The following is a 24,314-nucleotide window of genomic DNA, read 5'->3' on the forward strand; positions in this document are numbered from 1 at the left end:
CAATTACTTTTTACCCCTCGGAGCCCACAGTCTCCAGAGGTGAACAGGCAATAGGGACATGAGGACTAAGTTAAGACCCACAATTTAAAATCACCACTAAGCTTACCTCCCTTCCTGGCTTCTGCTCTCCCTAGCTTCCAGTTATGCTCTGTGGTGTCACCTTGTGAAAAGTCTATCCTGTCTTAGTTTCTAACTGAAGCAACAGGTGTAGGAATGGCTCCAGCCTCTTTCCCACATCTCTCACATTGCCCGTATTGTGGTGCCCAGGTCTAGCACTATTGGTCTCCCCTCCTCTGCTGTGTTCCAAAAATTGCCTTCGTGTCTTCCCCACAGCCTAGAATCTCACTGGCTCTCCTGGCCCAATTCATGAGCTTTTGTCTTCGCTCTCAAAGGCCTATTCTAATTCCCTGGAACCCTCTGGATAAACAGAGGGTTTATTCACAGAGTAAAGCCTATTCTGTGAATTTACTGACTATCCTCTTATTCAGAAATGTTTTCTTTCTTCATTTATTCGAATTTTCTGTTCTACAAGTCCTAAGACTCAGCTGAACCTCATTACCTGGTCCCTGTCCTCCTTCCTGCAGCTTTTTCTAGCCTTGCGTGCTCAGATGGCCAGCTACAAAGTCTCGGACTTTTGTCTCCTTGCCTAAGCCTGGTCCTTGAGACTCAATTCCATTAAGCGTTATGTTTTAACCCCGCATACTCTTGTCCTATCACACTCCCTTTCTGTGGCTTGCAGTGCTACTCTTGAGCTCCACTTCCCAGACCGTCTCCAAACTGTCCCCTGCTCGCTTGGCCTCAAGCGCTTCCTGACCCTGGACTCCTCGTGCCCATGTCTAGCACTGACTGCGAATTCCTAGGAGTGACCTTACTTAAACCATCCAGGGTCCTATGCCCATCTGGCTAAGTTTCTATCCTCTGTCCCTGCAACTATCCGAGTTCTAGGGTCTCTAGGGTCAGTCTCGGTGAATCTGAATTCTCCCAAATCCCTGCTCTGTCCTTGAAGGGGTTTCCTGAATGTTTGTTGAACCTCACCCTTAGGACAGATCTGGTGAGCAGTAACCAGGTCAGGAGTGTTTATTGAAAGCACGATGCTCCTATCCAAAACTTTTTTCTCTCATATCCAAACTTCATAGCAGAATATTCAGCCCCCTCATTTCCTGCAGTCTGTTTCTTGCCCACTTTTCCAGTTGTTTTTGTTTCACTATTTATCCATATGGCAGATGGTCTTATTCACTGTCCCGTAAAGTCTATTCTGTGAATTCACTGACTCTTCTTATTCAGGAATGTTCTCTTTCTTCATTTATTCAAATTTTCTGTTCTACAAGTCCTAAGACTCAGCTGAACCTCATTACCCAGACCCTGTCCTCCTTCCTGGAGCGTTTTTCTAGCCTTGTGTGCTCAGATGACCATCTGCAAAGTCTAGGACTTTTGTCTCCTTGCCTAAGCCTGGTCCTTGAGACTCAATTCCATTAAGTGTTATGTTTTAACCTCACATACTCTCTCCCCAAAGAACAGGCCTTGTACCTGTGCTCTTGAGGCCAGGATCGCTTCTTATCAATGGTGCTCAGGATAGGGCCTCTACCCAGGAAGGATCTGAAATACCAGTCTTACAGAAAAATTATTACACAGGATTATCAGGAAAATTCAAGCTTATAGGATTTACGCCAAAGGCAGATGTAAAACCATGTGAACATAATATTAACAATAGTTATCATTCACTGAGCATCTACCATGTACTGAGCAGTGTGCCAGATACTGCAGATTTCTTACAGTTCTTTTAATAACCTTGAAAGGTAGGTATTAATTTAGCCCCATTAGTTGAAAAAAATTCAGAAATCAGAAGTGGAATAGCTAGCCCAAGATCACAAAACTAGGCTGTGGAGGACTCTGGATTCCAGTCTACAAATCCAAAACCCTTGCTGATCCCATAAAACCCTCTAGATCTGCAATGTCCAATATGCTAGCTACTGGTTTTAAATTAATTAAAATTAAAGTAAACATTTAGTTATTCAGTTACACTTGCCACATTTCAAATACTCAGTAGTCACATGTGGCTAGTGGCTACAGATAGATCATTTGCAGCACCACAGAATGCTCTAGATACTTCTCTGTCTTCCACTAAGACATGGGGAAAAAGATGGCTCTTAACAAATTACAAGTGGGATGATAAGAGAAGACATAATCCTAAAAGGAGAGCTTTTCCCTTGTTTATGAGGTCACATGCCAGAAATTTTTTTCTGCTAAGCAGGATCTGTCTGGATTAGAGGGTTGCCCAGTCTGGGCTGCAAAACAAACTCTTCCACACTTCAACTATGAGACCGTCATCTTCTAAGACATCTGAAAGACATTTGGTAGTATAACATTTTCAGAACATTGGCCACTCAATTACCTTTCCTGCAAAATTCACTAGAAAACATCCTCCAAATTATTGAGATTAATGGAAGAAAAAATTTGAATTTAGAAGTTTTAGGTTGTAAAAGCCCTACTGATAAAGTTGCAGAGAACTATGAACAATAGTACCAGCTGCTAAAGGGCTTTACTGATAAAGCTAATTAAAGAAAACTCAAAGAACACAAAGGAATAATAAAGAGAAAATAAATCATAAAAAGAGGGTTATTAAAATGACAAAGTAAATCAACAAAGAATTGGAGGAAAGTCAAAAAAATCTAAAACCTGTCTTCCAAAATTGAGACAAGGTTATTCCTTTTTATTATGAAGAGTGTTACCTATTACGAATGTTTATAAAATGTTTAAGGACACTCTTTAGTAAAATCACAGTGAAAACAATGGTGCGCAGTACACATTAAAAAAGAAAATCATAAAAGAAACAACTAGCAGATTTGGTGTTATCATTATTTTTAATTTTAGCCATTCTAATAGGTATGCAATGATAACTCATGTGGTTGTAATTTGCATTTCCCTGGCTAATGATGTTGAACATCTTTTTCATGTGCTTCTTAGCCATCTGTATATCCTCTTCAATGAAATGTCTGTTTATGTCTTTGCCCATTTTCTAATTGAATTTTTCAAAAAACTGCTGAGTATTCAGGTTCTTTATATATTCCAGGTACTAGTCCTTTGTCAGATACATAGTTTGCAAATATTTTTCTCCTAGTCTGTAGCTTGACTTTTCAGCTCTCACATGTGGGCTTTTGCAGAGCAGCAATTTTTAATTTTGATGAAGTCCAATTTATCAATTTTTCTTTTATGGATTGTGTTTTGGTGTCAAGTCGAAGAAAGAATGCTTTGCATAACCCTAGATCATGAAGATTTTCTCCTATTTTTTTTCCCAAAAGGGTTTAGTTTTATATTTTACACTTAAGCATGTGATCCATTTTAAGTACATTTTTGTACAAAGTGTGAGGTTCATTCAAGTTGAGTTTGTTTTTTGCCTATGAATGTCCAATTGCTCTAGCACCATTTGTTGAAAGGTCTATCTTGGCTGGGTGTAGTGGCTCATGCAATCTCAGCACTTTGGGAGACCAAGGTGGAGGATAGCTTGGGGCCAGGAGTTTGAGAGCAGCCTAGGCAACATAATGAGACTCCATGTCAACAATAACAACAGAAAATAATAAAATAATAGCTGGGTGTGGTGGCATGCACCTGTAGTCCTAGCTACTTGAGAGGCTGAAGCAGGAGGATTGGTTGAGCCCAAGGAGCTCGAGGTTATAGTGAACAATGACAGCACTCCAGCCTGAGCGACACAGTGAGACCCTGTCTGTAAGAGGAAAAAAAAAAAAACCAGACTGTCTTTCCTCCACTGAATTGCTTTTGCACTTTTGTAAAAAATCAGTTGGACATGTTCATATGGGTCAATTTCTGGTTTATTTTGTTTCACTGATCTATGTGCATATCCTTTTACCAAAACATACTGTCTTTGACTACTGCATTAGATTGCTAGGGCTGCCATAACAAAATACCATAGCTGAGTGGTTTCAACAGTAGAAATCTATTTTCTCACAGTTTAGGAAACTAGAAGTCGAAGGCAAGCCTGTAATCCCAGCACTTTGGGAGGCCGAGACGGGCGGATCACAAGGTCAGGAGATCGAGACCATCCTGGCTAACATGGTGAAACCCCGTCTCTACTAAAATACAAAACTAGCCGGGCGAGGTGGCGGGCGCCTGTAGTCCCAGCTACTCGGGAGGCTGAGGCAGGAGAATGGCGTAAACCCGGGAGGCGGAGCTTGCAGTGAGCTGAGATCCGGCCACTGCGCTCCAGTCCTGGTGACAGAGCGAGACTCCGCCCAAAAAAAAAAAAAAAAAAAAAAAAAAAAAAAAAAAAAAAAAAAGTCGAAGGCTAAGGTGCTGGCAGGGCTGGTTTCTTCTGAAGGATCCTCTCCTTGGCTCGTAGGTGACCATCTTCTCTCTATGTCTCTACGTGGTTCTCCTTCTGTGCCTCTCCTTGTCCTAAGCTCTTCTAAGGACTCCTCTAGTCACCAGTGAATTGGGAATCACCCATATGACCTCATTTTACCTTAATTAGCTGTTTAAAGGCTCTATCTCCAACCACAGTCACATTCTGAAATACTGGGGTCAGGACTTAAACATAAGCATTTTGAGGGATATAAGGGAACACAATTCAGCCCATAACAATTACTATAGCTATATAATAAACCTTAATATTGGGTAGAGTGATCCTTCTCACTTTCAGTATAAGAGGCTGGTTTTAAGTAATAACAAAAAAATTTTCTTTTTTTTTTTTTTCAGATCAACAGTTAAGTAGAATTGGCAGAGTGAGTAGCCACTGGATTTCAAGTCAGAAAACAAGGATTTAAGATCTGTGTTACCTCTAAATTGCAGCTTCCTCATCTGCAAAACAAGGGGTGATAACATCTACCTTATAAGATCAGATGCGGTATCTATTGAAGTGCAAGAACAAACTTAGGTCTTCTGATGCCAAATCTTTCTGCTACTTTTTCCTTATAAAGATTACTTGAGATATTCTAGAGAAATAAACTTACCACATATATTTTAAAATAAGTTCGTCTATGTCTACTAAAAACCCTGCTGAGATTTTGATAGGAATTGCATTAAACCTATTCATCAAGTTGAGTAGAACTGACATCTTTACTGTATTGTTTTCCAATCCATGATCATGGTATGCATCTCCATTTATTTAGGTCTTTGATTTCATCAGTTTTTTTTTTGAGATGGAGTCTCGCTCTGTCACCCAAGCTGGAGTGCAGTGGCACAATCTCGGCTCACTGCAAGCTCTGCCTCCCGGTTTCACGCTATTCTCCTGCCTCAGCCTCCTGAGTAGCTGGGACTACAGGCGCCCACACTACACCCGGCTAATTTTTTGTATTTTTAGTTGAGACGGGGTTTCTCCGTGTTAGCCAGGATAGCCTGGATCTCCTGACCTCGTGATCCGCCCGCCTTGGCCTCCTAACGTGCTGGGATTACAGGAGTGAGCCACCACGCCTGGCCTCATCAGCATTTTTAACATACAAATCTTGTATACAATTTGTTACTTTTATACCTAAATACTTCATTTTCTTCGGGGTGACTTTAAATAGTACTGTGTTTTTGTTTTCATGCTTGCTGTTAGAATATAGAAATGCAATTGATTTGGGGGTATTGGTCTTGATCTTGTATACTGTGACTGCACTAAAACTCACTTATTAGCTCCAGGTGTTTGCTTGTTTTAAAATACATTCCTTGGTATTATCTATGTAAACAATCATGTCGTCTGCAAATAAAAAGGTTTTAAAAATTTCTTTCTTTCCAATCTGCATTTCTTTTTTTTATTAACTTTTTTTTTTTTTTTTTTTTTTGCCTTATTGCAGTGACTAGCACTTCTAGTATTAGGCTGAATAAGAGTGGTGAAAGCAGACATCCTTGCCTTGTTCCTAATCTTAGAGGAAAAACATTCAGGTGTTCGCTATTAAGACACATAGGTTTTGGTTTTTTGGGGTTTTTTAGATGTTCTTCATCAAATTGAGGTGATTCTCTTCTATTTTAACTACTGAGTTTTCTCATGAATGAGGGTTAGATTTTGTCAGACTCTTTTTGCGTCTATTGATATGATTTTCTTTACTTTGTTGATATGGTGCATTACATTGACTGTTTTAAGGCTGAACTAGCCATGTACACCTGAAATGAATCCTACTGGTCATGGCACTGTTGGATTCAGACAAACTAGAACTTCTTACTCCATGTCCTGTGTTATTTCCACTCCACTACAGTTACTTTTAACGATTTTGACATCAGCTGAAATCCTATAAAAGACCTTTCTAGTTCTTTCTCCCTGGAATATGTTATGATTCCCCATGATGGCTGTTTCCTCTTACTACGACAAGCTAATAAACCTAACTTTGTTTGATTACAGGTGTGTTCCTGGTGATCTTTGGCTGGCAGGTTTTATCTCTGAGAACTTTTGGATACCCAGGTATATGTGTGCAGACTACTAGGGTCCCCAGAGTTGAATTTTAGAAATACTGTACTGGTGGCAGGATTACTATTTTACCAGATTGTTTATGAATGTTAGTGTCTGTTATTTCTACTGCAAGTCTCAAAAATAAATACAAGATATCTCAGGAGATTAGAAAAATTTTATTCATCATCCCAAACTGGATTATATATTACAAATTCTGATGAAAATAATATTAAAGGTATTTTCAAGTAGTACCACAAACTATCTGTACCTGAAGATAAAATCAAATAGTAAACTGCTAAGTACACATTGAATCTATTCATCTTTAAAATATCACTTTGTTTAGAAATTCATATATATGTTTTTGTAGTTATGAAGTGGGAGGGACACACAAATAGCTACATAAGATTTTCATTCAACAAACATATGAACTATTCCCCATGCTTTGAATGAATCATCAGAAGGCTGTAAAATCCTGTTTTTTTTTTTTTCAAAGGTGCATGAAATAACATTTCATTTCTAATAGCAAAAATACAGTACTTCTAATTTTCCTCATACTCTCTTCCAACCCTACTGTGAGAGCTGCTTATAATTATATAGCAGCTTGTTAATGGGTTCCTACATAATCTCTGTATTAGGTTGGGTTAGAAGGTGCCAGGGGGCATTCTAGGGTAGAAGTTTTGATAGTACAGAAGCAGAAGCAGAGATTTATTCTTTCCTTTTTTTTTTTTTTCCTTTTTTGAGACAAGAGTCTCGCTCTATCACCCCAGGCTGCAGCACAATGGTGTGATCTTGGCTCACTGCAGACTCTGCCTCCTGGGTTCAAGTGATTCTCCTGCCTCGGCCTCCTGAGTAGCTGGGACTATAGGCGCATGCCACCATGCCTAGCTAAGTTTTTTGTATTTTTAAAGGAGACGGGGTTTTGCTATGTTGGCCAGGCTGGTCTCGAACTCCTGGCCTCAAGTGATCCACCTGCCTTGGCCTCTCAAACTGCTGGTATTACAGACGTGAGCCATTGCACCCAACAGAAGCAGGGATTTCTTGTTAGAAAATTTATACTTGCCTCCTTTAAGCACAGGACCTATATAAAAGGTATCACTATTGAATTAGTCTGTTTCATTTATAAACTATAATTAGGATTTCAGTCTGATGTGAAGCAGCTTAAAATGGCATCATGTACCCTGCTGATTCTTGCCTAGTTGAGACAGAAACACAAATTTGGGGTCTGAAAGTAGAAATGAGTATTTTCAATTCTCCTTAATGACACAGGCATTCACCAGCATAGACAATTAAATGAAACTAAGTATTCCAGATTTCTTCCCTTTCCAAATCATGGCTTCTATCTAATTTCACTAACAAGGAGGTAAAGATTTACATCTAGGAAAGGCTAGAATATTGAAAAAGAAGTCCAGGGGAGAGTAGGCACCAAATCTAGGGAAGTACAGTGAACTGCTTAGGATCAGCAAACTAGGTAGCATATGGGATAAGATTAGGAGACAAATGCTTAACCAAGAAAATGAAAATACAAGTTCTATTGAGAGAAGGAGGCAAACTGGTAATGTCTCTGAATTCATAAACCATACAATTTAATTTTTAATGACTTGATAGCATTTTTTTTTTTCTTAAGCAAATTCAGTCTTGCAACCTTTTGAGTAAAGCAATGTGTTCTGACCCACAGTTTCTATAATTCCATTTGAAGATTAGAAAAGAAACATGGAAGTAGAAAAACTGCACGTTTCTTGGGTACTTACTTAATCCTAGGCCTGAGGCTAAGAACTGTATACTTCATTTAATCCCCCTAAAAACCCTTAGAAGTATGTATCATTTCCCCAGCTCACTAATGTGGAAGTTGAGACTGAAAGGGCCCCCACCATAAATCCCACATGATTAAGCTGAAATTCAAATTCAGGCCTCACTCAAAAGCTTGTGGTCTTTTTATGGCAACACATTGCCTTCCCTAAGTGAGATGTTATAGGTGATCTAGCCCAGGTCTTAATGATGGTGTAAGACAAGGAGGAAAGAGGGATAGTTGCTGGGATTTTTCTTGAGAAAGTCTCTTGACTGGTTGGTAACTGAAGTTTTTCCATGCACTGAAGTTTTTCCATGCATTAAAGCTGTTACAACTAATAATTACCTGTTAGAAGGTAGGAATGTGGCACTTTCTCTGACTAGGTTTTGAGGGAATATTTCTCCTAAGGATTTATAACATTTAGGATTTAAAAAACTGTTCACTTTCCAGAAGGTGAAACCAGGGGAAACAGAAAATGTGTAGCCATAAGTTTGGGTGAAATTTTAGACTGAAGTGTGGAAGCTCATTCCAAATGTGTTTTCCAGATTTAGCTCTGGTACCCAATGTATAAATTCCTGCTTACCTATGTAATATCCTGCCTATCTACGTGCCATCTGAAGTACTGTAGTTGTGTAAGAATAAAAACAATGGTTTGACGTCACAAATTTAAAAAGGAATGAGTACAATCTATTCTTAACTACTTGCATTTATCAGAGTATCAATATAAATAATTAAAAGTAGTTTATACTAAAAACTAGATACTCTAGTCTCCCTTCCAGCCAAGCAGATTAAAAAAATCCTGAAAACTGCAAAGTACTCCAGTTACATATGTTATTCTTTTTTGTGAATGAGATCACTACTACCAGGTAAACGTCCCTTAGGAAGGAAAGGGCCTCATGAAAGGTCACTGTAGGAAGGGGAGAGACTCTTCAAATACAGGCATTTAGCAGGTTGGTGCTGATGCTTCCTTTGGGAAACAGAATGGTAAAGTGGCAATGGGATGCATCTTGAGCTTAGAGAATTAGGTACCAAAGGCTGATGTCTCCAGATGTCAACTATCTTATTGTCTGGAGAGAAGGCATTTTCCAGATAAAGGTATGAAGGTTGCCTAAGAATTCTGAACAAGAAACTACTTCCCCTTGACCTCTCTGTCGCATTAGGTTCTCAATCTGAACAAAAAGATACTAAGTGGCAGAAATACCCTAAGACCTGGACTCAGTAAAGCACTGGATGGCTTCTCTGTTAAGCATCTCAAGCACTGTTAAAGATAATGTGTTGTGATGCAAAACAGACATTTGGACTAGAAGTCATGGCAGTCTTGGGTTTTAGCCTCAGCTGTTCTTGTTTAGATCATTCCTTTCTGCCATTATTTATTTCGTTATAAAATAAGAGGGTTTAATATGAATATTACATATGGTCTCTTTCAAGATTCAAAAGCAGAATTACTTTCACTTAAGTTTTAACTTGTTTTGTGGGGATACTGGCAAACATTCTGTTACCTAGTGGTCATATTTCAGGTTTTGCAGCTAGGGAATCAAAGAAATCAGATGTCCCACCAAGCAGCTACTCTTAGGGATGCTCAATTTTAGGAACTATGGTTTTATTCCAGGGGCCAGATATCAGTAGCTGCAGCAGAGGAGAGAAGGAAAAGTACTCCCTGCTTAGAGAGGGACTGGGTGACTACCTGGTTGTCCTGGTTGTCAATTAAGAGGAATCTTGCCTCTCAGGATGTCTCTGGAGACATCCATGGGTGCCTAACTACCAACAAGTTGTCAGCTTCCCCAGGTAAGCCAGGTAAACTAAACCTGAAAGTGGTCAGATTAGGAGAATGACTGCTAGAATATTCAAGTGAGGAAAGAAAAGTGATCCAATGAGGTACTGAAGATGGATATACTTAACCCAAGATCTCTGGACACTTAGCAGAATCCAACTGTTAAAAAACATAAGATGAAGTATGGATGAATCAGCATCAGACCTGTAAGTCCGGCCTTCACATTCTAGGGGAAGGCTTTTGTTACCCGAAGTTAGGGCGGAATCCATGAGCTGAAGCCTGTGAAACCAGAAGACAAGTATTTGAGCAGCCAGCGGTCTATGTAAGGAAGAATACAGACCCTGTGTCAATGGGGCCAAGATGTCTTAGATTTCAGACACTCTAAGACTTTGTACTCCAGGAAAGGATAAAAGATTAATCTGTAAATGGATGGGTAAGATCTCCTGGCAAAGAATGGCAGTCCCAATTTGAAATGGGCAGAAATGTGGAGTGTATGCATTTCTGGATACTGAGCACAAGCAAATGGTCCTCATCAAATAGGGTGGATTTTGCCCAAAAATACTGTTATTATTTGTTATATTATGTTTGAGCATGAAAAATGAATGTAGGGTCAGCTATTTAGAATTTGGGAATGCACTCTATGGGCTGATTTTCCAGCAAAGAGAAAATTGATGATGATGATGATGATGTGCCATTTCGGGATGAGTCCGCTGATAATCTTAAAGGTCCCCAGAAACCTGCTCATGTTATTTAAGAAAAACCCAATAATTCTGCACTGAGAATGCAACTTAAGTCAGGAAGACTGTTGGTTATCATTTATCAAAGAAGGTTTTCATGTTGCTTTAAAAATTTGGAATGGGGTGGTTGTAAGTTACTTTCCCTAATTTGTTTTTGGGAAAGTCTATCAGCCCATTCCCTCAGATGTTCAGGTTTCCATTTTTGAGACTCCTATTGTTCTCTGGTTTCAGAGGAAAATCTGCCAAGCTCCAGGAAGTAGTCCTAAATAGCATAGATAAGATACAAGATTCAGCTTCCTTTCCCAGACAAAGAGAAAAATAGCAGTGTTTATTGTGCCTACATTTTCCTTTACCTCTCACTTAGAATATATCATTCAAGTGACTGGTGAAGAGATGGGGTAAACAGCATCCCATCTGACTCAGACATCTTGAGGGGAAAAGGAAACTGAAGGGTTCCAGAGTGTGTGGTACTTGATAAAGTAGAAGTCTGAGTTCTTGCCCCATCGACATTCAACAAACTGAAAAACCAGGGATGAACACAAACTTTACAAATTCTATGATCTGAGGTAGGGTGAATAGTTGCCAAGTCCACCATTTAGCTTCCATTTTGGAGATCGATATATAGGAAGAGGAGAAGAAACAGGTAGGTTTACATGCCACTTAAATTGGTATACAGACCAAAAATTAATGAAGCTGTAATTGATGAATGAAGATAATAAAGAGTATGTTTTAAAAATTAGAGTACATTAAAACAATTCTATTAATATTTTATTGTCATTAAAATTGGGAGTGCAAGGATTATAAATTCAGAAAATATAAAATGTACATGAATTTCTCATATTTTACCTAACAGAGTGACTGAGAATAAAATAAAAATGAGTTTTGTGAAATCATGGACTCTTTCAAAATCATATCTAGTAGCATGGTCTCACTTGAATGATTTGTCAACAAGTGCCATCAGATGTCAGTGAAAATATTCTCACAATGGATCGAAATTTAAGCATTACACAAGCATAAACTTTCTTCTCACTTCAAATATGAAAGCAGTACAGGTATAGAAATTTACTTATCCTGACAAGTAATAAAAGCTCTGATATAAATAAGTTCTCACCTTCCCTAAAAGAGTAATGCCTTGTTCTCTAATTCAGTTCCACATAAGATTAGTTGAAAAATGAACCTGATATCATCTTTTCTTGATGCCACTCAAAGTCTGATCACTTGAGTATTAACTCAGACTCCACAATCTTAAAAGTAGCACTAACATACCAGCTTAAATGCCCAGAACAGGAATAGGTTATTCTTTTTGACTAGTATATCCTTCCTTTGCTTTGCCTGGTGAGCTCATCCTCCAGTGCAAACATTAGTTAACATTTTTAAAACCTTTACAGAACTTGAACTCTTCAAAGGGTGGGGGAGGGTTCCCTCAGAGGAAAAATTGAGTTGTTTACCAAAGGGAGGAATAGAAGAAGCAGGTATTTGTCTCATTCATCTAGGCTTCTCCACTGTAACCCAGCATTGTATGTGGCACATGAAAATTCCTCAGTGCTAAATGAGAGAATTAAATCAGATGGCTCTGGAGTTAGGACCCTTTCTGTGTCTTCAAACTTGTCACTTTTTTCTTTGGTTCCCACTTACGTTTGACAAACAGACATGTATCTTTTTAAACAGTTATCTACCTTTTTTTCCAAGAGAGGAATTCTCCCATTTCAACCTATTATCTCAGTATAACTGGATAACCTCATCCCACTCAGAAATAGGCCAGATTCCATTGGGTTGCACATTGGGAGGAGAGCGCTTCCAGTCCCACGTCTTTACAGGAATCTTCCAGGTCTTACCATAGTTGGCTTCAATGTATTCGAGGGTTTCACAGGGCACACGGACCTTCATGTCTACAAACTCAGTCCAGCACAATGTAAACTTGGGAAACAGGTACCTGCAGCAAAACGGAGGGATTAAGCTTCAACAGTGGAAGGTCTAGCTAAGGAATCTAGCTGCTAGTGCATTATTGGCTGAAGGACAGTGCTCTCCCATTAAACAGTTTTGGGAATAGAGTGGCTATTTAATTGTTTTTGACTGTCTAGAATCTCTTTCCTCTTCTCCAATTTTCCTTCCTTGTTCCAAGTCCATAGGATTGAGGAGAGGCTGACCCTATCACTAAGCTCCAGAGATCGGTAAAAAAGACTCAGGCCAGTAAGTTAATGATTGAGGCACGGATGGGAACGTATCCAAGGCAGGCAATCAAAGTCAGCCTTGGGCTTTCTGTTGGAACTGTAGAGGAAAGAAGTGTCAAAGCAAAAAGTTGTCAAAAGGTGGATGAAATGATCATTTTCTTTTCTTTCACAATCTGGATTTCCCAAGGATACAGAGTAAGCAGGACTCCAGGCTGCATTTCCAGGCTTCTCCTTTGGTTCCATAGCTTACATGATCCTACCTGTGGTTTCTGCCTTTCACCTCAAATGCTAAAGAACGTCTTTAAACCAGCCCAAAGAATATTGGTTATAATGATTTTAACTATATTTATTGCAGGACTAAGATAATTAGTAGGTAAGTTTCAGAAATTGAACCAGGCCAGGAGTGGTGGCTCCTGCCTGTAATCCCAGCTCTTTGGGAGGCTGAGGCGGGTGGATCACTTGAGGCCAGAAGTTCGAGACCAGCCGGCCAACATGACGAAACCCCATCTCTACTAAAAATACAAAGAAATTAGCTGAGTGTGGTGGCGCACTTCTGTTGTCCCAGCTACTCAGGAGGCTGAGGCAGGAGAATCACTTGAACCCTGGAGGTAGAGGTTGCAGTGAGCCGAGATCACGCCACCGCACTCCAGCCTGGGTGACAAAGTGAGACCCTGTCTCAAAAAAAAGAAAAAAAATACAAAACAAACAAATTAAACCAAAACATGTTTCTGAAAGGTACTTTGGATCAAGTAAACTAAATTATGTATCCTAGAAAAGAAAGCTAAAACTAGCAGGTCTGTTTAAGTTTATATTATAGCTCTACTCTATATTCTGCATTTTTTTTTCTGAGAAATATTTCAATGTGGGAAGAACTTTCAGTAATGAGGTTTAAAGTGGCAATAGCAGAGATTACAGGAATTTAAAATATCAGAGGATTAAAGAAAGAACAGGGAAAAGCCAGATTTCAAAGTGTAATCATATTGTGGAAATGGGATCTAACTGGGATGTTCTCCAAGAAAAGGTCAGTTCTGATATATTCTGTCTTTGATTATCTTGTTTTACCACCAAATGAACATAAAGCCATACATGAAAAGGAGAGGCTGAACAAATTCTAAAGAAAGCAACAACTCTCTTTTACTCAAACCCAGTTAATGGACAATTCCAGCTGGCTACTGTGAAAAGGCAGCCACAGAAAATCTCATAGCTGAGAAGTAAGATACAGCTTAGCCCCACCATCTGCTGGTCCCAATTTTACTCTGCACACTCATGTTCACGGAATTGCTTATTTTGTCATCACACATAACAATCCATCACCAGCCTCCACCCTCTCTAATCAGATGCTGGTTAGCAGAATGTCCGCCTGTCTTATCCTATCAAGTTGACACACTGAAGTTGAATTGAGGCAGAAATCATGTTCTATCTTGTAATACAGGCCAGGAAACTTCTCTAAGTATTATTCTTTGTAGTCTCATCAAAGAGCTGAAAGAGGGAAATATAATAATAGATACAGGATAGATAAGGTGAAAGGGAACACTACAAATTTTACAAAAGCAATGTTTTGAACAATGAAGAATTTATGAGCAAAGCCAAAACATTTTAAATATATAAACAATGTGAAAATAATTCAAAGACAATTTAACTCAAATGTTAATTTTTGTACTTAAAACTGAAACCTCTCTAAACTCTTTGTGGTTTTCTTTTCCCCAATTATTTTCAATCCATTGAGCAAAAGAAAATCCCAGCTTCCTAGGAGAAGAGGAAAGATAAGTAAACAATAAAATGTAAAAACTGATTATAAAACAGGATTGTGAAGAGGAAGTGAAGGGGGGTGAACGACACAGAACAGCACATGCCATGCACCCTGTCCAGGCTACCAGTAAATAATGACTAGGACTAAAATACACCATGGGTCTGCAATGTTACCTCGACTTTTAAAGCTAAGATTAAGTTCAGCTAAACGGTTTGTACTTTAAGGCCCTGGGATTGGATCCAACATGTAAACAGGTTTAAATGCAGACTAAGGCAACCCTAAATCAGAATGTAAGTTTAAGAGATCTTATTACCACAAAAAAAATCCCTCCATCCATTTTCTATTTCATACCACTTTTATTTCATATTATTTTTACATAAAACAGTAGTTAAATAGTTGGAATAGACCATTTTTTTCCCTCACAGATATCCTTAAAATCTATACAACTACTTGGTGGTAGTTGGATAATTTCATCAGTTTAATTGCAATCAGTTTAAGTACAACCTATGGACATAACTGCTAAATGAAAACGAAGTTCTTCCACCATCCCAGAACCAACAGTGTTTTATTATTACTAGGCTCAGAGAGATAGAGACAACATCAACTATAACTGAACCTGACTTTTTGAACTTAAGTTTTACATTAACTCCAGAGTTGGGGCAGTAGAGCCATTTCTTGATAAGAATTTCCTGCAAAACATAAATGATTTATTCTCACTACGAATTTTTTCTCTTCTTTTAACTTTTAATTTCTTCTCATATTATTCCAGTGCCTAAGCCCTCTAGTATATCGTTTAATAGAAGCAGGGCTAGCACACATTCCTAACGTTTTTCTGATTTTAATGGAAAGGCTTCTAAAGTTTTATCATTAAACATGATTGCTCACTCTAATTTTTTGTTATATTCTCTTTATTAGGTTAAAGAAATTTCAGATTCCTTTTTTTTTTTTTTTTTGAGACCAAGTCTCGCTTTGTTACCCAGGCTGTAGTGCAGTGGTGTGACCTCAGCTCACTGCAACTTCCACCTCTCGGGTTCAAGCAATTCTCCTGCCTCAGCCTCCGGAGTAGCTGGGAATACAGGCGCGCACCACCACACCTGGCTAATTTTTCTGTTTTTAGTAGAGTCAGGGTATTATCATGTTGGCCAGTCTGGTCTCTACCTCCTGACCTCAAGTGATCCACCGGCCTCGGCCTCCCTAAATGTTGAGATTACAGATGTGAGCCACCATGCCCAGCCCAGATTCTTTTTTTTTTTTTTTTTTTTTGAGACGGAGTCTTGCTCTGTCACCCAGGTTGGAATGCTGTGGCCGGATCTCAGCTCACTGCAAGCTCCGCCTCCCAGGTTCACGCCATTCTCCTGCCTCAGCCTCCCGGGTAGCTGGGACTACAGGCGCCACCACCTCACCCGGCTAGTTTTTTCTGTATTTTTTAGTAGAGACGGGGTTTCCCCGTGTTAGCCAGGATGGTCTCGATCTCCTGACCTCGTGATCCGCCCGTCTCGGCCTCCCAAAGTGCTGGGATTACAGGCTTGAGTCACCGCGCCTGGCCCAGATTCTTTTTAATCCAAATTTGCTAAAAGGTCTCTCTCCTTTGGGTTAATTATAAAATTTATCAAACACTTTTAATGTCACCTGTTAAAACAATTGTAGTGTTGTTCTTTAATCTATAACACAGAGAATTACACTAATATGTACACACTACAAAATTCTATTCATTTAGTGTTTTTTCACTGTATTCACTGAGACAGTAATTTCCCTTAAAAATTTTTTTTGGTATTGTCCATGTCCACTTTTGCTATCACTCTCATAAAATAGTTACTTAGTTTTTTCTTTTTCTATTGCCTGAAATAAGCTGTACAATATAGGGATAATCTGCTCTGTGAAGGCACAGTAAAACTTCGCAGCAAACTTTCTAGGTTTTAGTATCCTCTGGTAGGGAAAAGAGGGATAAAGGAGGATTTCTGATTACTAATTCAATTTCTTGAATGAGTATAGGTTATCTAGATCTTTTGAGTTGATTTTGGTATTTATTTTCTAGAAAATTTTATCATTTTCACATTTTAACTAATGATCACATTTATTGACCTACTTATCTACCACATTTTGTTTTGAGAGAGTTAATATAATATAGCTGAGTATAAACTAAAGCCAACCATCCCAGATTTTTATTTCTTAATCAATCTTGCTATTTTACTGGTCTTTAAATTAATTTTTTAAAAGTCAGCATTTGGATTTGTTGGTCTTTGATGTTTATTTTCTATTTCATTAATTTCTCTTCTTGGCCTCCTTCCTTCACTTTCCTTAAGTTGACTCTGTTGTCCTTTTATTTCAGCTGAATGCTTGTTTTAAATCTACTTTTCATACTTAATGTTTTAAGGCAATACACTTATTTCTACCCCTGAACAAGAGTCTATAATGTTTTGTTTTTTATTTTTGAGACAGAGTTTTCCTCTGTCGCCCAGGCTAGAGTGTAATGGCTCAATCTCGGCTCACTGCAACCTCTGCTTCCCGGGCTTGAGCCATTCTCGTGCCTCAGCCTCCCAAGTAGCTGGGATTACAGGTACGTGCCATCACACCCTGCTAATTTTTTTATTTTTAGTAGAGATGGGGTTTTGCCATGTTAGCTAGGCTGGTCTTAGACTCCTGGCTTTGTGATTTGCCCACCTTTGCCTCCTAAAGCGCTGGGATTACAGGCATGAGCCACTGTGCCTGGCCTCAGCCTATAATTTTTAACATGTAGTACATCCATCATCTTTAAGTCCTAAATATTTTATAATTTCTATTATGATTTCCTTTTTAATTCACGAGTTATTAAGGAGGATCTTTTAAAGTTTTCACACATTTTAAAGATGTCTTTTAATTGCCAATTTCTAATTTAATTCCATTGTGGTCATAAATGCTATCTACTGAAATAACCATGTAATTTTTTTTCCTTTAATCCATTAATATGGAGAATTATACATACACAAGAAAATCTTATTAAGGCTTTGAAACTTCTTAAAATTGCCTTTATGATCTAGCATATAATCAACTTTTGTAAATGCTCTGTTTATAGCTGATAAGAAGATGTATTCACTACTTACTGGATGAAGACTTTATATAGTCAAATAGATCAAGCCTGTTAATTTTGTTCAAATCTTCAATATTTTTACTAAGTTCTTTGTTTAAATCAGCAGTTTTATTTTGAGACAGGGTTTTGCTGTGTCAGCCAGGCTGAAGTACAGTGTGCAATTACAGTTCATTATAACTTCAAGCTCCTAGGCTCAAGTGAACCTCCCACTTCAGCATGCTGAGTAGCTGGGACTACAGGTGCATGCCACAATGCCCAGTTAATTTTTTAAAAAATGTTTTCTGTAGAAATGAGGTCTTACTATGTTGCCCAGGCTGGTATCAAACTTCTGGCTTCAAGTAACCCTCCCACCTCAGCTTCCCAAAGTGCTAGGATGACAGACATGAGCCACTATGCCTGGTCTTTGGCAGTTTAAAAAATAAAAGCATATAAGAATCTCCCACCGCAGTTGTGGACATGTTAAATGTTCATTAGAATTTCATCAGTTTTTTAATTTGTATTTTTAAAGGCCATATTGTTAGTCATGTAAACTCACAAATATTATTTATTCTTGGTAGACTGTTTCTTTGAGAGATTCTGTAATGAGCCTTCTAATCCTTTAATGTTTCCCCTCTAAAATTCTATTCTGTCTGATACTATTATAATACCAGTTTTAGAGCTCAGCTTGGCAGTCGAGTGGTGGTGACCTTTTAAAGGAATGGGATCCACCTGGAATTCAACTTTTCTCTCTCTTTTTTGGTCCCCCCACTTCCCACCCCACCCCCCAAGTTCTGGGGTACATGTGCAGGATGTGCAGGTTTCGAACATAGGTATATGTGTGCCACGGTGCTTTGCGGCACCTATTTTCAACCTTTCCGTGTGACTTTGCTTGGAATGTGCCTCTTGCAAGCATTATATACCTAAATTTTGCTTTCTCATTTGATAATCTTTGTCGTTTTATAGGTTAGGTTAATCCATTTATGTATTTATTTATATTTACTGTGATAAACTGTCTGTTGAACTTATTTTGAACTCTAGAGTCAGCCTGCCTGGGCTCAAGTCCTGGCTTCATCAATTATTAATTGTATGACCTCATCAATCTTTTTTAGCCTTAATTTTGTTATTTATAAAATGAGGATAATAATAGTACCTACGCCTCAGAGAGATGTTAGTACAGAATGAATTAATAAATGTAAAGTGCCCGGAACAGTGTTTAAGACATAGTAAGTACTGTTAACGGTGTTGACTACTGTCAACATAGTATGATTATTTTCACAGTTTCAATTTACCATTCTTTTTCTTTGACCCCCCTCCTCCACATCTGAAACATTCACTTGGATTGATAAAGTTTATATATTCCCTTTTGTTCTGTTTGTTTGGAAGTTTTAGGTAATATTTCTATCCTAGTGACTGTTTATTCTAAAACATAATTACTTCACTATAACATTCTCTATTAAAAAGTAAATTTTTGCAGAATCTCTACCCGCTTTCTAAACATGAAACTAAGTATACTTTACTCCTTAAACACTGATATATCACCTCTTCCCCAGCTTATTATGTTAAGAGTTCTCTGACCTTTCTCTTTTTTTGATTTCTAATTTTTGCAGGCACATAGTAAGTGTATATATTTATGGAATATATGAACTGTTTTGATACAGGCATGCAATGCATAATAATCACATCATGGAGAATGGGGCATCCATCCTCTCAAGCATTTATCCTTTGTGTTACAATCAATTATACTCTTTTAGTTATTTTTAAATATACAAGTAAGTTATTATAACTACAGTCACCCTTTTATGCTATCAAATAGTCGGTCTTATTCATTCTTTATAACTATTTTCTTTTTGCACCCATCAACCATCCCCACCTTCCCCCCAGACCCCTTCTCAGCCTCTGGTAACCATCCTTCTACTCTCTCTCTCTCTTTTGAGATGGAGTGTCACCCTGTTGCCTAGGCTGGAGTGCAGTGGTGCGATCTCGGCTCACTGCAATTTCCGCCTCCCAGGTTCAAGCAATTCTCCTGCCTCAGCCTCCCGAGTAGCTGGGACTACAAGTGTGTGCCACCACACCTGGCTAATTTTTTATTTATTTTTAGTAGAGACGGGGTTTCACCATGTTGGCCAGGCTGGTCTTGAACTCCTGACCTCAGGTGATCTGCCTGCCTCGGCTTCCCAAAGTGCTGGGATCACAGGCATGAGCCACCGCGCCTCCCCCTTTTTTTGGGGGGGGGCAGGGGGACAGAGTCTTGTGCCTGTTGCTCAGGCTGGAGTGCAGTGGTGTGATCTCGGCTCACTGCAACCTCTGACTCCCGGGTTCAAATGATTCTCATGCCTCAGCCTCCCAAGTAGCTGGGATTACAGGCATGTGCCACCATCCCTGGTTAATTTTTGTACTTAGATTAGAGATGGGGTTTCACAATGTTGGCCAAGCTGGTCTTGAATTCCTGGCCTCAAGTGATCCGGCCACCTCGGTCTTCTAAAGTGGTGGGATTACAGGTATGGGCCACTGTGCCCAGCCTCATCCTTCTACTCACTATATGCATGAGTTCAAATTGCTTTTAGATCCCACATATAAGTGAGAATATGTGATGTTTGTCTTTCTGTGCCTGGCTTCCTTTCTCTTTTTAATATAATAATTGCCATTATTTTTTATAGGCAATGGTTAACAAATTCACTGACCTTTTAATGAATTTTTCTGTTCACCATCGTTTCATATATATCATGTCTTCCTTCTGGGTTCTTTCATATGTCTCTAAGTGTAGATCTGTAAGGCATAAACTTTTAGTCTTTCTATAAATGTAAATCTCTCTACTTTGATGTCATTCTTGAATGTTAGTTTTAATTACACATAACATTCTAAGTTGACAAATATTTCTCTTCAGCTTTTGGAAGATGTTACTGCATTATCTTCTGACTTCTATTGTTGCTAAGGTATACTTGCTACTCATTTGTGAGCAACCCATTTTCTCTGGTATCTTGTAAAATTTTTCTGTTTTGATATCGGTTTTCTTAAGAAGTATCTTGGATTTATTATTTATCCTCCTTGTCAGTCTTTAATTTGTAAATTCTCTTTAAATATCACTTTTCATCATTTACTCTATTTTTTTTTTTTAGCTCACCTCTGTCTTTTAGATATATTCATCAGTGCTTTGTGTTTGGAGCAAAGGAAGTGTGGCAAAGGGAAAATGACTGTGTCATATTAATTATAAGTCATTACCACCAATGCTGCCCTTAAATAGTCATCTAAGAATCAGACTCAACTCTTGAAAACCAAGGTTACAGTATGCTGCCCAGTATTTTCTTTAGCCACCTCTTTTACTAAACTTGGCACAATCCCACCATAGTTAATAAAAGCAAAAGGAGTGTGAGGAATTGCTAACACACTTTTCAGAGCCTATGCTGGGTTACAGTCTCTCTGAGATCTTCATTAACCCCATTCTCCACCCCCGTCCTAAACTTTTAACATATTATATATGGGGGGTAAGGAATATACATGTTTTATAAAGTAAAATTCTACCTCTTAAACCTCATGTTCCTACTGACTTCGACTGTACATTGAGTGATTCCATTTATCCTATTATTAACTTTACTATGCAATCCCCATAAGACCACTGCCCCAGTGACAAACTAGTACTCATCTGTGCCACAGGAGAAACAAGAACACATTTATTTTATCAAGGAGAAGGAGTAGACAAATTAAACCCTGTAAGGACTGATATAATTTAATACCTGAATGTATATACATAATGACTACATTAAAAACTATCAATATAAAATAAGTACTAAAGTTTTCCTCAATGCCCGAGGACAAAGCCTTGGGACATAATTACGTAACTTCCAAAAACTCTATAGCTCTAGATAACTGCATAACTTCCCAAAACTGGATCTATAGTGCTTCAACAACCAGTTAGACTCCAGTTGTGCTTGCTTTCCTTCAGACAGTTTTTACAGGATTTCTCCTTGTATATAATGGATAATTTTTTAAAAGAATTAAATTATAATTTCAATTTTCATACTCAATACAAAAGGCTTTTTTACTATCAGATTACCCAATTTGTTAAATCATATGTGAAAGTCTCAAAGTTTATCATTGCAATTAGGTCTGCCCTGATCAAATTCATTGCTTTTGGTTGCATATATCCCTCAGTTTCAACATGTGATCTCATATCTTTTTTCTCTTAGCATCAGTCTTCTAAGTCACAAACCGTTTTTTATCGTTTTAACTTTTTTTAAGTTTAGTTTTTACTTTTTTTGTAGAGATGGGGTCTCCCTATGTTGCCCAGGCTTATCTTGAACTCCTGGGCTCAAGTGATCCTCTCACCGGGTCTTCCCCAAATGCTGATGGGTTACGGTGCCCAGTCTTAAACTTTTAAGGTAACTTCTTTTGAGGTAACTGCTTTTGAGTTAAGTTATAACTTAACTATAATGAAATACATCCATCTTAAGTGATGAGTTTTGACAAATGTGTATACCTGTGTAACCACAATAATCAAGATATAGAACATTTCTACCAAGCCCCCGTCCAAAGTTCCCTGTGCCCCTTGGCAGTCAAGCAATCAACCCACCCTGGCCCTAGGCAACCACTAATCTTATTACACTCTTGATTGGTTTTTCCTGTGCAATTTCAAATAACAGCAAATACATAGTATATACTCTTCCTATCTGACTTCTTTCACTTAGCATCATGTTTTAGAAATTCATCCATGTTACTACATTTATCAGTATTTCATTGCTATTCATTGCTCAGTGCTAGTCCATTGTTTGAATGTATCATAATTTTATAACTAGTCACCAGAAGATGGGCATTTGGGTTGCTTCCATTTCTTGCTAGTACGAGTGAGACTGCTATAAACATTGGTTATACAAGTCTTTTACTGAAAACATGCTTTTATTTCTCTTAGAATACTAACCTATATAATATCTTATAGAATTATGTTCAAACAGCAAACTATACAACAGTTTTAAAAAATATAATTTACTTCACATAATGAAAGATTTGCTGTTTATTCATCTGGAGGCAATCTTCTCTAATTAAAAATAAACAAAGCTTGCTATATAAATAACTGCCACTTCTACATATTGTATAAGTATACAATTCCCATATAACATGCATTCAAAGTTCTTTCCTCAATTCCTCAATTTTGCACCTGCTACTTACTAGAGGTTTGGAGGTATAATTAAGGAGACCTAAGACATAATCTGTATGTTGTAAAATATAAAGGCACAAACAGAGCAGAAAATATGAGATCATTCTTAGAAAAGTCAATGTTTTAAATACACTCATTTAAAGAAATTATTCAAATTTGCCTTTAGCTTCACAGCTGTAAGTACTAAAAAGACAAATGTGTTTCTTGGAGTTACAACTGTAGGAGCACAGTATCAATCTGTGAAGCTGAGACAGACAATGAGTGAGGATTCAACAACTACCTCTAGTCTTTAACTTCTTGTGAAGCAGAATGATTGAAAACGACTAGCCTAACTTAACTCTATGGTTTTAATTCTCCAACAGTGTTAGGTTGGATCAAGTCATCAACCTAGTGTCACCCCATCATCTTAACAAAACAGTGTAGACTACACTTAGAGGATCTGACTTAGTTTCATGTAGGGCTCAGGTCTCACTTAGCCAAACATGTACCAGGCCTGATTTTATCTATCACGTAGAAAGGACAGACAAATTAGCAAAAGTACTCCAATAAAGCATGAGAGAGATAAAGAAAAAGAAAATCTATAGAAATGCAGAGGAAGAGAAGATTATTTCCAGATAGAGGTACCAAGAAGCTAGTTCAAACAGAGAGCAACACAACATGCGATGATGTATGGTAATCTAGTATTACCAGTGACAAGCTTAAAATCTTGGACCAAAAAAAACTTTCAAAAGGTAGAGTGTCTAAATGCAATGTGGTATCCTGGATTAGATCTTAGAACAGAAAAAGCACATTAGAGAAAAGCCAGTGAATCCAAATAAAGTATAGAGTCTAAAGTTGATCTTTACTTCATATTATACATAGAACAATAAAGTTTCTAGAAGATAGTTTTATAAGAGGAATAGCTTCATTATCTTGAGATAGGGAAAGATTTCTTAAACAGGACATGATACTACTAGCCATAATAGATAAACTGAACTACATTAAAATAACTTTTTATTGACCAAAAATCACTATTAAGAGAGTAAAGAAGGGCTGGCACAGCAGCTGATGCCTGTAATCCAATCACTTTAGGAGGCCGAGGAAGCACCTGAGGTCAGGGGTTTGAGACCAGCCTGGGCAACATGGTGAAACCCCATCTCTATTAAAAATATAAAAATAGCCAGGTGTGATGGAAAGTGCCTGTAATTCCAGCTACTCGGGAGGCTGAGGCATGAGAACTGCTTGAACCTGGGAGATGGAGGTTGCAGTGAGCTGAGATCACACCACTGCACTCCAGCCTGGGTGACAACTCTGTCTCAAAAAAAAAAAAAAAAAAAAAGAAGAAAGAAGAAAGGCACAAATTGGGAGAAGATATTTCCAAGTAAGAAAAAGACAGAAAACTCAAATAGACAAAAAAAACCTGACAAGACACTCAGCAGGTAACTCACAAAAGAGGATATCCAAATGGTCAGTAAACATGAACTTGCCTTCATTAAGTCAGGGAAATGGAAATCTAAACTAAAATGTGGTAACACTACACATCTAC

The 24,314-nt window shown here is 38.2% G+C and overlaps 1 protein-coding gene across 10 annotated transcripts in view; it reads right to left on the reverse strand.

Moving 5' to 3' along the window:
• The window catches only part of FKTN (fukutin), a 99,030-nt gene that overhangs the window by 16,639 nt on the left and 58,077 nt on the right, over positions 1-24,314 (reverse strand). For 4 of the 10 annotated variants that reach the window (XM_017876708.1, XM_017876707.1, XM_017876705.1 and 1 more), the window contains one exon: positions 6,537-12,606. In XM_017876708.1, the coding sequence (XP_017732197.1) occupies positions 12,393-12,606 (214 nt within the window). In that variant the 3' untranslated portion in view covers positions 6,537-12,392. Of the gene's footprint in view, positions 1-6,536; positions 12,607-20,320; positions 20,407-24,314 lie in introns of those variants that run through there. The other 6 variants (XR_001886481.1, XR_001886479.1, XM_017876710.1 and 3 more) reach the window with 5 other exon arrangements.

The sequence above is a fragment of the Rhinopithecus bieti genome, unplaced genomic scaffold, assembly GCF_001698545.2.
Source record: "Rhinopithecus bieti isolate Rb0 unplaced genomic scaffold, ASM169854v2 scaffold_9663, whole genome shotgun sequence".
NCBI lineage: Eukaryota > Metazoa > Chordata > Mammalia > Primates > Cercopithecidae > Rhinopithecus > Rhinopithecus bieti.